Genomic DNA, 16,457 nt, shown 5'->3' on the forward strand with positions numbered 1-16,457 from the left:
ATTTAATACCCTCCCCCCTTCCTGATTTCCCAGATCAGATAATCTCTAGCCTGATTGGTCTCCCCTACCCTTGCAGTGGTCACTTTTGATGTCCCTGTTTCTGCAGTTACTCTAGTTTATGTACTGATATCTGAATATGTAGAGCTAAGAGCCTCGGATGGGAGAGAGAATGAAACATTTGTCTTTCTGAGTCTAGATTACTTCAGTCAATGTTATGTTTTTTAATTCCATCTATTAACCTGCAGATTCCAGCAGTCTACACAATCTACATGTCTGTTTTTGTGCCTGTACCATGTTGTTTTCATGACTAGAACTCTGTACTTTGTCTTGAATTGTAGAATGGTTATCCATTTTGGTGAAGAATGAAATTTTTTTTTAAAATTGGGATTGCATTGAATCTGTAGAAATCATTTAATAAAATGTTCAATTTCGCAATACTAATTTGATCAACCCACGAGCACAGGATATCTTTCCATCGTCTAGTCACCAGAAACTAGTGTTTTTCTCTTTCTTTCTTCAGAGTTCTAAATTTTTCATTGTAAAGTTCCTTCACCTCTTTGATTAGGTTTATTCCTATATATTATATTCTTTGAGGCTATCAGGAATCTATGATTTCTTTCTCTGTATGATTGGTTTATGCTATTCATAGGTGTAAGTTGATTCCAGATCCTGCTATATTTCTGAATTTGTTTATAGTGTTTAGAAGAAGTTTTCTAGTAGAATTTCTGGGATTGCTGCTGTATAATGTCATCTACAAAAAGGGATAGTTTGATTTATTTTTTTTCCTATTTGGTTCCCTTCAATTTTCTTCTCTTGCCTTATTGCTCCAGCTAGCACATCAAGGTCAGTGTCGAAAAGGAGTAGGCCTAGTGGACAGCCCTTTCTCATTCTGACCCCGATAAGATTGCTTCTAGATTTTCACCATTCTGGGTGATACTGGCTGTGGGTTCCTTAGATATAGCCTTTATTATGTCGTGGAATGTTCCCCCAGTTCTGTATTTTCTGGAGCTTTTTATCATGAAGGCATGTTGAATTTTGTCAAGGGCTTTTCTTCATCGATGGCTATGATCTTGTTTCTTCCTTCTTTAACTTCATGTATGTAGCTTATTATATTTATTGCCTCATGTATGCAAAACTATTTCAATTTCAAGGATGCAGCCAACTTGGTTATGCTGGATAACTTTTTGGTTTATATCTGTATTTTAGTTATAAGTATTTTATTGAGCATTTTTGTATCTGTATTTATCAGTGAAATTGGTCTATAGCTTTCTTTTGTGTTGTATCTTTGCCTGGCTTTGGCATTAGTGATACTGGCTTCTTAAAAGGGTGTTGGAAGTGCTCCTTTCTATTTTTGAAAGTTTAAGAAGGACGGCCTGTCTGACCTCTTGAAAGTCTGACAGAATTCTGCTGTGAGTTAATGTGACCTTGTATTTAATTCGTAGGAGAGATTTTTATTGCAATTTGGTCTCATTTATTATAGATTTGTTTAGGATGTTCTTCTTTTCTTGGTTTAGATTTGGTGGTTTGACTGAATCTAGAAATTTATCCACTTCTTTTAAGTTTTCCAGCTTTTAACCGAGTTCAGGTTTTTAAAGTATTCTCTTATAACATTCTGAATTTCTTTGGGTTTGTTGTGATGTTTCCCTGATCATCTATGAATCTGTTCATTTGAGTCCTCTCTTTCTTTTAGTTACTTGGACCAAGAATTCATTAAGCTTGTTCATCTTCTCAAAGAACCAGCTCAGATTTGTTGATTTTTTTTGTATTTTTCTTTGTTTCTATTTAATTGTTTTTCTGCTCTGATTTTTATTATTTCTTGCTGATAACTGGATTTGGATTTGATTTGTTCTTCTTTGTCCAAGTTTTTAAGTTGCTTCATTAAATCGTTTATTTGTGTTGTCCCTGACATTTAATGTAGTCACTAAGAACTATACATTTCTCTTGGAGTGTTTTAATACAACCCCATGGATTTGTTGTGTTTTGTTTAGTTCCAGAGTTTCTTTTCTAAATTTTTTAACCCATTCATCATTTAGTACCGAGTGTTTAATCTGCATGAGTGAGTATTTACTAGCAATTTGTTTACTGTTTGAAAATATGTTAGGACATCATATGCATACAATAAAGGCAATCTTCATTTGCTATTTAAGTTTTCTTTAATTATGGTCAGATAGGATAACCTGAGTTATTTTTATCCTTCTGAATTTGTGATATATTTTAGAAAAGCTTCCATGTTTTATGAGTAGAATGTATGTTCTTAGTTGATTGGGCTGAATATCCTAGAGATATCTGTTAAGACCATGTTATCTTTGATATCATTTGTTCTGATGTTCACTTTGTTTACTTTTGTTTATATGTTCTGTGTTAGAGAAAGTATAGTATGGAAAGCGCTTGCTATTAATGGGCATATGTTAAGTTTTGTCTTTAATTCCAGAAGAATATTTTTATAAAATTGTGTGCACTAGAATTTGGTACATATATATTTAGGATAGCAGTTCCATCTTGGTTAACTGTTCCCTTGACTAGGATGGCATGTTTTCCTTTATCTGTTCCTATTAGTTTTAGTTTGACATTTATCTTTTCTACGTTAAGGATGGTGAAACCAGCTTGCTTCCTTGTCCCATTAGATTGATGTGCTTCCTGTTGTACACTCTTGTATTTTAATGTGGTGCCTGTTTTTAAATCTAAGTTGCATTCCTTGTAGACAACAGACGTAGGGATTTTGTTTCTTGACCTGTTTAGCCAGCCTGTGTTTTTGATTGGAGAATTCAGGCCATTAATATTTATAGTTATTATTGAAATGTGTTTGTCGATTGCAGTCATTCCATTGTTGATATTTGGTGTTGTTTGTGCTATCAGTGGTACTCTGTGGTTTAGGAATTATAACTTTTCTTTTACTTCCACAGTATCTTGGCTATGCTTGTTCCCCTCTGCAGTCTTCCTGTATTTTATTTTGTTTTGATCTGCTGAATATGTTTTTTTAAGATTGTTATCATGGAAAGTTTTTCTTTCTCCTTCAATTATGGCAGATAGTTTTGCTGGGTATTAGTTTAGGTTGGCCCTCACGGTCTTTTAGAACTTGGAATGCATTGTTCTAGGCTCTTCTAGCTTCTAAAGTTTCCACTGAGAAACCAGTTGTTATTCTGAAAGGTTTCCCTTTATATGTGACTGAATTTTTTTTTTCTCTTGCAGCTATCTGTACCCGTCTTGTTTTGTACACTTAGTGCTTTAACTATGATATGCTGTGGGCATCTATCTTCTTTTCTAATCTTGTCCTCTGGGTGCTCTGTAATTAGGATATGACTGCATCACTTCCCCCCTTCTTTCCTCTCTCCAGTCTTCCTTATAACTCAGCCTGTGACACCCTTCGCTTTCTTTCAAGTAATGGTTGCCTTTTCTTTGTTATTGTTTTATGCACAGAAGTTGAAAGCATACGTTCTTCTGTAGAAGTGAAGTCACTGGAAGCTTTTTCAGTCTACCCTTTGAAATCCAAGATCTCCAATAAATCCTAAATGGGCGGCTTTAATAATCTTGAACCAATCAAGTGAATGTTACCATTGATATCACCCTTTACCTTCTCTCCCTCTGACCCCCAAGTTCATATAAATAAGAGTATATATGCAGGAAAATTTCAAAGAGAGGGACTCTAAGTTTTTTCACTATGGACAAGTTAATTAACTTGATTTAGTCATTTTGAAGTTGAAAATATGTTAGAACATTATGCATACAATAAAGACAATCTTCACTTCCCATTTAAACTAGTAACTATGAGCTCTTAAGACAGACTGTGGTAGGTCCAAGATTGCTCATTATATTGGCCAACTTGCATATCTTTCTAGATGAAACAATGAAAAAGCTGGCACATTATTAATAACCATTTTAATATCTAAGGCATTCAAGTCAGTTACTTATTCATGAGCATTTATATCTTATATCCAATTATGTGTGATCATTTGATGAATGAATTTACTTATATTCATAATAAGAGTATTTTATGTTAAGGAATTTTTCTTAGGCCCATTAATGATACATTTTGGGGACATGCAATAGTAGTACTCTTAGAAATGGGTTTAATTGATGTAGTCTTAAATTTTTAAATGCATTGGTTTTGATACAAGGATATTTATTGCTTCAATGGTCATAAAAAGAAGAGGTCGTGAAAATTCATACTAGCACATTGAGGTAATTTACTGTTTGTCACCTCCATGCATAAAGCTTTGCCCATGGATAGACTATTTTCCCAATAGATTCCTAGTTGAGAGTCAGAAGTTATGAATATTGCCAGATGACTTTGTAGAAGGGCTGTATTTGAGTTATATTTCTGTTATGCATCCGATGTTTGTCTCTCCATATTATTAACAGATTTAAGGATTTTTGCCTGTAAGGATCCTGCATCAGCACCTCTTTTTATTTGGCAATTTTAATTGTTAAATATATTTTAAGCCATTTTAATTTTCTTTATGAACTATATTTAAGCCTTTTGTATATTTTTATATTTAAAGTACCAATTGGCATTGTTCCACAAAATTGTTCATCACTCTTAAAAAAATAAATTTCTCTTCCTCATCATTCTTCTATAAACTCAGCTTGCCCATATGAGAAATAGAAATCACCAACTTGCCATTCATTGTCTACAGAACAAGGCTTCTCAGATGTCTTACTGTCCTGCCTCCAGACACCTGAGGTGTGGCAAGGTTCAGTAGGATGGTCATCTAATTGATTTTACATCCTTCAGTGTTAGTTGCTTGAAAGATTTTATGAATTCACAAAGTCCTTGAATAACACAAACCATCAAAATTTGCATTTTGTTTATAAGTGATTATTTTTGCATGGTTGTAGCTATAACAATAACTACTTGATTATACAGTTAGTTACACTGGTTATAATGCAGGTTTTTCCCAATCCTATGTATATGTATAGACACATATGTCATATATGTTAAATATATATATATATAATGTTACACACACATACACACATGTATATGCAGACACAGAGAAGGTTTTCTATTTTATAATTACAGCTGTTATTTTCCCCCTTTAGTTTACCTCTATCTTATTTACTCTTAGACAGTCTTTCTTTGGACAGCCAGTAGTCAGTTTGGAGACCCTAGGCAGCCTCTGTGCCTTACTGAAGGAAGCATAAGAACCATTGCTGCAGTGATGCAGAGATTCTTTCTGAAGTTGAATGAAAAGAAAACGGTTGGGATTGAGAGTTTGTGGAAGAATGAAATAGTGAAACCAGTAGATTCATTGTTTTTAGATCTTGTTATTTGAGACTCTTCCTCTTATTTTGCTTCACAATCACGTACTTTGCTGTGAATGTAATAGCTGTAATCCACAGCTAATAGTTAAGAATATTTCCATAAGCATTTTCTCCCCTTCCACTGTAGAAAAATGGATAGCATATCTTTTTGGACCATTTTCAAATGTGTGTAAAGATTATGTTGCTTAGCGTGTGGTTTTGATAATACCTTTCTAGTTTTGGTCATTTTAATAATTTATTTTCCGTTCATCTTAGCAGCATCTTAGCATGGTTTCTCATGTGGCATTTCATAACTCTCTGATGAACAATGACTGTAGATATAGAAATGAGGACTCACAATGTAGTGTTTTATCATACACATCAATTACAATACCCAGATTCTTTCTTCTTTGATGTAGCTTCTCTCCATTACATCACATCAGTTTCCTTCAAGACTGTAACTACAGGCAAGGCATCATCGTGCACCCATAGTCTTGTTCTCAGTAGATCTGTTCTGCAGAGTATGCTGTCTTACCCTGAACAGATTCATGCTGTAGCAATGGGTCAAGGCCACTGTGTTCTCAAAGAAGCCAAGTTAATGATGTGCAGAATTTGTCAGTTAGAGTTGCATATGTTGGAGGTTACCAAACTCATAAACCCCAACCTTCTTTTCTGTTCTTGTGTAGTAAAGAGTCTGAGTCTTCCCTTATTATAAAGAGGAAGAAAGTTAAATCTGTTGGATTTCTTTTAGGGTAACAAGTATTATTCATGCCTTTATATCTGCATAAATATGTTGAGAATGTACAATGACACAAAATACAGAAGTCATTCTCCAACTTTTATATCAAGCCATATGGATACATGAATATATCTAGATATAGAAAAATTAAGTGGGAACAAAAATTAGCACATTTACGTCCAATAAAAATGAGCAAATAGATAAGAACAGGATTAGATGTTTCCTAGTTTGAACCTAATTCATTAATGTCTGAAAATTTTAATTTGGAAGAAAATGTGTGTAGAATCATTTCTATAATTTCTCATTTAATATATTTCTATTATTTCAAGTTGAGCATAAAGTCAGAACCATCTACTGTGGACCACAAAATATTTTCAGTTAATTTAGTCCTGTTTGTGGTCAGATTTTGGCTTACTATCTTAATTCTTTTGGTATTTGCAATATATTTAATATCAGAAATGGTACTGGCCTGAAACAAAACCAGCCAACCAATCTACCAAACAATGGCAAAGAGTTTATGTTCACCAGTCTTCATATGAAAATAATTAGGGTTATCACCATGTCCCCTAATCATTATCAGTTGGAACTTATCATCAAAGAAATAACCATACAGGTTGAAAAAATATTTCATAGTTCTCAGAAGCATCACTGAGTAAGCCGATGGTACCAAGAGTTTCATGCAAATGTCGGTAACCGCTGCATTACAAAGCCAAGACCATCTGATACTAATGCTTTTATAAGAATAGTTATTAGATGACAGATACAAAATTAGCTGTCTTCAAAGTGTACCTATGCATGGCTCACAAACATCCATAGCTCAGGCTCACATCTTTTGGAACTCTGGTCATGGATAGTTGTGAGCCACCATGGGAACTGAACTCAGGTCCTATGTAAGAACAGGAAGTTGTCTTGAGCACCAAGCCCTCTCTCCAGCCTCATCTAGTTTATTTTATAGGACCTTCTCTACATAAAGATGTTGAAATTGTGAGGGCCAGAGGCTGTCTTTAACATTTTCAGTCTAGAAGACCCAAGTTTAAGCAAGGAATGGTAGTTTTCTTCTCCATTCGCTTAATTTCTTTTTTTTCTTTTTTTTTTTACTGTCAATTCTTTATATTTATTTATTTATTTATTTAAGATTTCTGTCTCTTCCCTGCCACCGCCTCCCATTTCCCTCCCCCTCCCCTAATCAAGTCCCTCATTCGCTTAATTTCTATTGACTCTTCAGAGCAATGCCAAGATTTATATAAAGGAACAGTAAACTAAATGATTTTTTAAAATACACTCAGCAATGATTGTTTTGAGCTTCAGATATTTGTTTATTTAGGGACCATGTAGAACTGAGAAATTTTTGTAAAACTTTGTAATTGACACTTCTCTTTAAATGTGCCATTTTCTCTTAAGTTCTTTGTTCTCATCAGCCCTGTCTTCATTGGAGATAATGGACCTACGTAGTTATAACTTCACAGCTGCTTGGATTAATGGTGTCTTGGACTAGGGTTTCATTGGGTAGGATTAACTATGTTTAAAGATGGCAAAATGCCATTATTACATTAATGCCAAATTTTAATGAGAACCAGAAGTTAACTTCAAGGACCTTTATAATTTAATATGGGGGCATGATCATGTTCTCATTATTTTAATGTAGTGTCTATTAAAATAAGTTTTTCTTCTTCCTTGAGATTTTTATTTTAACCCAGGCATCATTTGTTGAATGTTGATTGTGTTTCTATCACTTTGCTGGGCTATTGAAGTAAAACCACTTCCCTTCCTCAACCTGAACAGTGACCATTTGATCAGAAATCTGAAGGAACGGGAAATACTTTCCTTAATTTAGGAAATTTAAGTGTTCTCTTTGGTTTCCTAAGACATGTATCTCCTTTATCTCTTGCTTATTTTTTTAAATTTATTTCATGTGTATAAATGTTTTATTCTGCATGGATGCGTGTGTACTGTGTGTTTACCACATGTGGAGGTCATTGTGAGCCACCATGGGAACTGAACTCAGTTCCTCTGCAAGAGCAGCAAGTTCTCCTAACCACTGAGCCATTTCTCCAGCTCCATCTAGTTTATTTTTAAATTAGCCACCTTTTCCATTTGGGGGTTGTAATGAAAAGGATTAGGTCACTGAATTTCATATGTATAGGAAAATTGAAGATCATTGGGTGGATGCTTGGCTAAATGTTCCATCAATACAGATTCCTTTGGTATCTGATTGCTTAAGCCTACAGAAGTAGAACATGAGTTTTGTATGAAACTAGAAGTATGGCAGGTAGCAGATATTTGGTAATTGGATTTTTTTCTAGAGCAGTCCTTCTGTGGTGACATCCAGTAAAATGTAACATTTATGAAGTTCCCCCTTTTTTCTAAGTATGTCACTTTTCTATATGAAAACAGTGAACCAAACCCAAGTGCTTCCAGTTTCTTTTTTTCGTAATCTTGTGTATACATGTATGTAAAGAAATGTTGAGACCTTCTAAAGTATAAAATACAAATCACAGCCAGAAGATGGAAGAAATGAAAGATGGCAGAGAAGAAATTGTATCCAATAGCCTCTGATGGAGAAAAATCTCAAGTATTCAGTTTGTGGTTCATGCTTCCTAGTGGCTAAGGAGAGAAACAGAAAGAACTTGGTGTGGTTTTCTGATAGTAAAACACTTGTTGGAACAAGCAAGCCTTCTTCTCAGTGTTAATGAAAATGACTTGTCTAGGCAAATTGGATAAGAAGTGATGAAACATATAATGAATGATTCCTCAAGAGTTTTTTTTTAATAGAAAATGAAAATAATCAATACAAATAGTTGTTTCATTCATTGGTCTGTAGAGAATCTGGTGGGGACAGTGTCAAAAACAAGACCCACCCTCCTGAAGAAGGGAGTTTGAGACTTCTGGTATATTTACCATAGAGAGAAGCTTATTTTCTTCTCACTGACAGACATGTGGAGCAGTTGAAAGAGGCAAAGGTGGCTACTAAAGTTAGCATTGTTAAAAGCAGGAGAATAAAAGCAAAATTTTTGTTGCACAAGGATATTTGTAAGACTGATCCGGCCTCTATTTAAATATGCCAGTTCCCTGTAGCAGGAAGATCTGTCTCTGTCCTTGACAGCATATCCAATTTAGGAAATTATTATGATTTCATCAAAATTAATGTGAACAGGTTTCCCTTTGAGGCCGCCTTTTCCGTGGGTGATGTTTTCCAGATGGGCTTTGGACAAAATTCTTAATGTTTTGTATTCTCCTTCTGTGAGAAAGGAACTTGTCTGACATCCTCCGTTTCCCCTCTTTCTTTATCCCATCCTAGGGAAGAGAACACCAAAGGCCAAGGAGAAGAGAAACAAGAAGAAAAGGAGGAAGTTGACTGAAAGAGCCCAAGAGCAGCACAGCGTCTTTCTAGCAACAGACAGAGCTAACCAATAAAATACAGGCAATAGCTGGGGAATTTTGAGGGGGATTTTGTTGTTGCTGTTGTTTATATTGCAAAAGTGCACAAAGCTACTCTCCAATCCACACTGGTGGAGAGCGTTCCCGCTGCTCCGACCAGTATCCGTTTTCAGTAACATTGCGAAGGGAAGTGCCCAAGCATGGTCTCTGGGTTATTTATGCTTTGATTTGAATCTGGAGCCTTGTAATAGCAGGAGCTTGTTGACCTCATCAGTGGGAGCTGTTGCATGTACACTCCTGTGATGTGTCCTAAGAATCGGCCCCGGGCACGGTGAACCTGCAGGAAGCATGCAGCTGTAGATCACCACCGGAGAATGCACCTGTGCCTACTTTCCTGTGAGAAAATGCAGAAGCGGGCAAGCGCTGTTTCTCGTGACTTTTGTTTCTCGCGTTGAGCATCGTCAAAGACAAGTGGGAGTGGAAATAAGGCGAAGTGTCACCGCCCAAAGTTCCCATCATTGGTGACTTTAAAATGATCTTGCGATGGGACTGCTTTTAGCTAGGGGCATTCTGTGGAAATTCCTGCTAGATTTCAGCCTCGCGCTGACATGTACACACTCTGCTGAGCTATCTGCAAAGCTCCATCCTGTATATTTGTGCTTTTTGTGTGTAACTGGTCATACCTGATGAACAAGATGTCACTTTGTTTCTAATGGTTCCTAACCATGGTCTGGTACATGACTGTTCGAACTGTTCTAGTTTTGAAAATTGACAAATGTTTTGTTGCCATTTGGTTTCTTCTGTTTGTATTATTTTTTGATGGGGGTGGGGTGGGCTTGTTTCTAATTGTAAGTTTAGGATAAGCTAGTTTGTACATAGAGTCAAATGACTGACGTCAGAATTTCAATGCATATAGAACTTCCCCAGTTTGTATCACACGTGCACACACACATGCGTGCACACACACACACACATGAGTAAGCAGCATGTAGCATCTTGCTATCAGAAGCCCAACTCTTTCTGAGTCCAGAAAGTGGATTTATGAAACACAGCTGAAAACAAGAAGACTTCTGTGCAGTTACTTGTATTTATTACACAATTCCCAGTTTCATTTTTTTTTTCAGACTTAAAGTAACTCATGACAATCAATGATAGGGTCAGCTGGGAAAATTTTTGGGTCACTGGAGTCACTGGGGAAGCTGCTATCATGAAACCACCCAGGAAGTGAAGGAGAAGATAGAGGGCTTCCCACAACTGAAAGTCACATTGCTCGTTTCTCCATGGAGCCAGGATGCCTTACACGAGAAGGAAGAACATGACGGAGGCTACCCAGCCAACTCACACAATGGTGATGTTAAAAACATCCCTTGTTCCCCTTGGGTCAATCAGTCCTTTGTTTTATGAATTGGCAGGCTCTAAGTGCATTATCTTCTTGGCTGATTCAGGAGAAACTTAGAACAAACGAAGTTGTAGAGTTTTGAGGAAACAGCCAAAGCAAGGTAAAGCCTTTTCCTCACCTTGCCTTGGTAAAACTACCTCTTCAGCATTTTGTTGAGTCAGAAACATCTTTCTGATATGTATAGATATCATAAGCTTCATTATGAAAATATTGATGCAAGATAAGCCATATATGAATGTTGTATTCAACCTTAGGGCTTGCACTTAATCCTAAAGTGTTCCCATCCCTTCATGTCTATTCCCACTATATTCCTATTTACTAAGTGGGGAGGGGTCTCCTTAATATCATACTTCATTGTTAATAAGTCAATGCTTATGTTTCTGGGCTGTTGTTTTTGTGCATTAAAAACTCAAAAGTTGCTTTTGGACTATTTATTTTTGCTTTACTAGTACAATTACAGGGAGGTGCAATGCTTCACCAACACTACTGCCTGCTTGTGACCCATAAACACATGAGCGAATATATTGATAACAGTGTTTAGGATACTCATTTCACTAAAAATTATTGCAAAGTAGTAGGAAATGGGATTTTCAGACCTAGACTGCCTACGTCCCAATCTAGCCTAAGTACCCAGAGAGAAATTATTAGCTCTCCCTGTAATGGTAGTATATTTTCATTATGAACATTTGGCCTCCATTTCTGTCTTAACACGACTAAAAATGTGGATGGACTGTGTGTCTTTTAAGAGTAAAACCCTGTGGACAATGTTTGCAGTGCCTTTGTTTTCTGGGTGACTTAGTAGTACCATGTGATAATTTCCAGACTGAAGTTTGGTAACATTACGAGTCCCTTTGCAGTGGAGATGGCAGACCATGTGTCAATGGCAGGGATGTCAAGGAGAAATCATTATAGGTGTATTTTGGCATGAGACCTAAATGATGAACAGGACTTTTCAAAAGAACAGCCTAACTAATGGAAGGCACCAGTATAATGGTCCTGAGGAACAAACAAGATGAGGATGGTCGGAGTGAAGAAGAAAGAAAAGATAAAAGTATCGTAGGAGGAAGGTGGAACAAACAAAAAGACAGGAATAGAGAATACTCATGAAGTCTGGGGAGAATCACTGGATTTTTGTCCTGCTTAAGCAAAAGAGAAGTGTGCTCGGATTTCTGTACACTGTTCTCCAAATCTTCTGTGTGAAAGGTAGATTTTTAGAGGGAAGGCATGGAGACAAATTAGTAGGTCACTGCATTAACCTGATGAGAATTTATACATGATTGGTGAGTTGATAGTATCAGAGTAAAAGAGGAGGAGGAATTGCGTCTAGGGGCTACAGGAGTTGGATAGGAGGAAAAGGAAGACATGGAGACAAGATGTTTAGGTCTCTTGTTCCGAATACCAGTATTTATGGGACAGAACTGGCAATAAACGAGTCTTACTTTTCATTTTCTGATCTTGAAATGGTATTAGGTAGCTAAGTGGACACAGTAAGTAGGCAGCTGGTTATAAATATAGACATGAGGGCAAGGTCAAGGCCAGAATATAATTTGGGAACATACTGGGATGTAGCTTGTTCTTTGAATTATAGACCTTCGTGTCTATGAAAGAATACAGATAGGAGAACAATGGCTTCAAGGTATTTAAACCTTCAATCTCAACCAGAGGGTGGGATGAAAATAAACAAGAAAAGGTATCCTGAGAGGAACACCAGGAACAGTTACTAAGCATGATCAAGAAGAATCATACCGGGCATTGTAACCCACATCTATATAATCCTAGCATTCACAAGCTTAGGAGACTGAGATTGGTCAAGATTTCAAGGCTAGCCTTAGATGTTTGAGGCCTGCCCCAGCTATAGAAGACCTATCTTTATAACAAGGTGGAGTTCAAGGCTTTATGTGGCTATGTTCTCTCGTGATTTATAGTAAAAATATTTGGAGAAATAGGGATCATTAGAAAAAATGTAATAATGTAATAATTGAAGGTTTGTGTCTTCTCAATTTTATTTTGGAACTATATACTCCAAGAGTGAAATTTACCAATAGGTTACAATCCCTTGAAAATGGTTTTGATAATAGAGAAAACATAAAGTATGTCAATGCTTAAAACACTTGGAAACTACTCTTCACATAAATGTGATAATGATACCTAATTTCAGGTTACCATATCATCTACCAATTTCATCCACATTTATGATGAAATAATTATCTCAATGGCTCTACAAAGGTTTTTCTTTTATTGCTTTCAAAATCAATAAAATTTATCAAGTGAGCTACAGAACAAGCATTCTGTGAATTATAGGTCCTTGGGTTTGTAATTTTCAGCAATGAGGATTTCTCAAACTTGTAATTATTGAGTTACTTTGGTAGCAGCTCTCTGATGTGAGCGCATACATGTCTGAACAGAATTAGGTAGTGCACATGCACGCAATCATAGTGTTTAAAGAAAATCATGATCATGGTAAAAGTACTTCTTTTTTCCATGGGTTTCTATGTAAAATAGAACAAATGAAAGCTTTAATTACTTGCGTCTCAATTTTAAATTAAATAAATATGTTGTTATTGTTTCCCCATCACACATGCCTTTCCTGGCTATATTCTCTCTTGTATGTGATATCTGGATAGCATCTGTGGTAAAACCTAGGAGAACTGGTTCCCTCTTCTCTTATCAATGACTATTCCCCAACCCTGTTGCAGGTAGATGGTCCTTTTGTCTGATTTTAACCCATGGGGTTTCAGGCGAATTGTGTGCATCCACATGAGAGCTAGTACGGAATAGCGAGCTGGTGCACCTTCTGCATGATATTTGCTCCTTGGGCACAAACACAGGTCCATGGGGTAAAATAAGTCTTTTTAAGTTACTGTATGGAAGAGAATTGGCTCAAATAGTTGACCAAGATAACACAAATAAAATGTCAATATTTGCTTTATTGAACTTTCATGGCCCTACATTGCTCCTTATCTTGAGTCAACACCTTCATCATGGACATCAGAATGGTGAGAATGGATGTTCTCAAATCCTTCTAGTCTTGAATCTTCTTTCATGACAATCTAAGAAATCAACCTATGGACTTTCACAGGGATCCAGAGAGCTATGACCCCTTTAAGGGAGTATGCAGCCCTGACTTATTAATACCTTCCTCTAAATTGCTGCAGCAAATATAAGTGGAAGCAATATTTTTAAATAAAATGTTTCAGCTTTTCTTCAACAATTAAGCAATTATTTTGTTTATTCCAACAACTGAGCTGTAGCCCCTTGAAATGAGACCTCATGCATCTAGTGTGTAGTAGCTATCCTGCGAATGTTTTGATTAACTTAACAGTATTACTTGTTTGTTTGATAATGGTTCAGTATGTGTTATGGAATGCTTGTGGAGGTCATAGGACAACTTATAGCAGTCAGTTATCTCCGTCAAACATGTGGATCTCAGGAATCAAATTCAGATCATCAGGCTGGGTGGCAAGCACTTTTACCCACTGAGCCATTTTGCCAGCCCAAGAAGAAAATTTTATGAGTGACAGGAACACTATTGCATTTTTTTTTTTTTTGGTTTTTCGAGACAGGGTGTTTCTGTGGTTTTGGAGCCTGTCCTGGAACTAGCTCTTGTAGACCAGGCTGGTCTCGAACTCACAGAGATCCGCCTGCCTCTGCCTCCCAAGTGCTGGGATTAAAGGCGTGCGCCACCACCGCCCGGCCCACTATTGCATTTTTTTTGTTGTTATTTGAGACAAGGTTTTTCAATGTAGCCATAGATATCCTGGAACTTGTTTTGTAGATCAGGTTGGCCTTGAATTTACAAAGATCTGCTTGCCTCAACCTCCCAGGTGCTGGTATTAAGGTTATACACATATCCAGGTTACATTTGTTTAAAGATGAGATTGTTACACTATGAATTATATTCATGTACATGATTATAATTATCCTGCTATGACTTTGCCCCATGTTAAAAAGAGCAGGAAGGGGAGCCAGGGGCATCGTGTTAATTGCCTTTGTAACAATTTATCAAATGATAAATTCTATGTGGTGTACAAACTGACACACGGTCAAAGTTTAACCAGAGTAAAACATCTGTTTTAAGTGACCCCTAATATTGTGATGAGCTGAGTGACTTGAGAGGGACTCAGCCGTAAGTTTTATTACCACGTGGAGATGCGTTACACTTGCCCATCTTCATTCACACGTTGCACACAGTGATGTATGGTAGCATTAAGATCCATCATCCCCAGGCCCATAGGGAAGACACGGCTCTTGTGTGTGTTTTCAGCCTTGATCTTATCTCTTTCTGACTCTGCTCCTTCAGTGCTGCCCACCTATGCCTGTCTCTGACAACATAAATGATTTTCTCTTGGACTTGTTGGCAGATACCCCTAGAAGTTCTTTGTGTTCTACATTAGTAGATTCATACTGAGCAATCGTGAGCACTGGGCAAATAGAAAAAGGAAGCACCAGGCTTCAGCTCCAAGTAAACCCCCTTTATGAGCATGTGCCGGGGTGCACATTAATAATGCCAGCGCCCAGGCGGCCAAATTTGTGTCCACCGTCTTGATCTGATAATACAGGGCAGGAGGATGAATTGGTAATGACCCAGGCTCAAAACAGATGGTGACTCCCTGTGTCTATGTTGTTGAAAAGCTACAAAGGGGAGACATTAAGTATGTGTCTTTAAATTTAAATTAGCGTATTTCAAAAACACAGGCTGTTGAGCTTTGAAAACAGGGTAGCTGAATGTGTTTCATCTTATAGGTTTGAACTTTTGTGAGCTTGGGGAAGAGCAACAGACAAAATGGATGGTATGTTCATTACCCTTTCGTTAGCTCCTTCGGATCAGTGGCACACCACTATAATTAGGAGCTTGTGTGCAGTTCTTTGTCATTAAATTTGCTACACCCTAATTATGGATGTTTAGAACATTCAAAAGACCACCATCTAAAAATTGGCATCCATTATTAAATATATTTCCTCAGGTCAGATGAATTTTCTTTTGCTCCATAATGCGGATTGAGTTCTGTGCTAAGTGATTCGTCTTAAAGCATTTTGTTAATAATTTACCCAAACAATATTTTATCAAAATGCGCTAAATTGCATGATATCCTCCTGACTGAATGTGTTCTTGGGATGTGAGGAGGTATTCGAGTTTGAACTTTCCCAGGGATGACTATTCCTTTGATCTGCATTCAGAGACAAATAAAACCTCTGCTGAAAGTCAATCCAAACATATCTTAGAATGATTTGGGGATACGTTACCACAAACTCACCCTATGATTCTGTGAAAGTCTGGGATGATTTAATGTAAAAGTACATAAAAATGGGTAGAGCTGAAGACTGGGTACAATTTACGAGTCATTCCAGAATCTGGTATACCGGACTCCCTCAATAGAGTAACAGGAAAATGGGACTCAGGCAAAAGCAGGATAAGAGAGGCTCTCTTATCAACACCGTGTCTCATACCTGTTCTAAGTCTAGAGAAACCATCCCTGTTCTTCCTTGGAAATTGAAGTGGTCCAAATTCAAATCTGCTTCAGCTGATCTTGGATGTACTTTGAGTTTTTCCCAGAGTACCGGGATTTCTCACTGGGGCCTATCCCATACTACTCTGTGGACAGACCCATAAGTCTAGGTCTAGTTTTCTTCCTAGGATTCATATCATCACTCTCATTTCTTATGAGTTTCAAAACTAAATGGAAGGGAATGTTTCTATTA

General features: G+C 36.9%; 1 protein-coding gene across 2 annotated transcripts in view; it reads left to right on the forward strand.

Moving 5' to 3' along the window:
- Positions 1-13,319, forward strand: part of Rspo2 (R-spondin 2) — a 139,759-nt gene extending 126,440 nt beyond the window's left edge. For both annotated transcript variants that reach the window (XM_041637749.1, XM_041637750.1), the window contains exon 6: positions 9,279-13,319. In XM_041637749.1, coding sequence (XP_041493683.1) covers positions 9,279-9,394 — 116 coding nt within the window. In that variant the 3' untranslated portion in view covers positions 9,395-13,319. The remainder of the gene's footprint in view (positions 1-9,278) is intronic.
- Positions 13,320-16,457: the final 3,138 nt, after the last annotated feature.

This window comes from Microtus oregoni, unplaced genomic scaffold (genome assembly GCF_018167655.1).
Source record: "Microtus oregoni isolate MIOR12 unplaced genomic scaffold, Mior012 000053F_ref0000044, whole genome shotgun sequence".
Classification (NCBI taxonomy): domain Eukaryota; kingdom Metazoa; phylum Chordata; class Mammalia; order Rodentia; family Cricetidae; genus Microtus; species Microtus oregoni.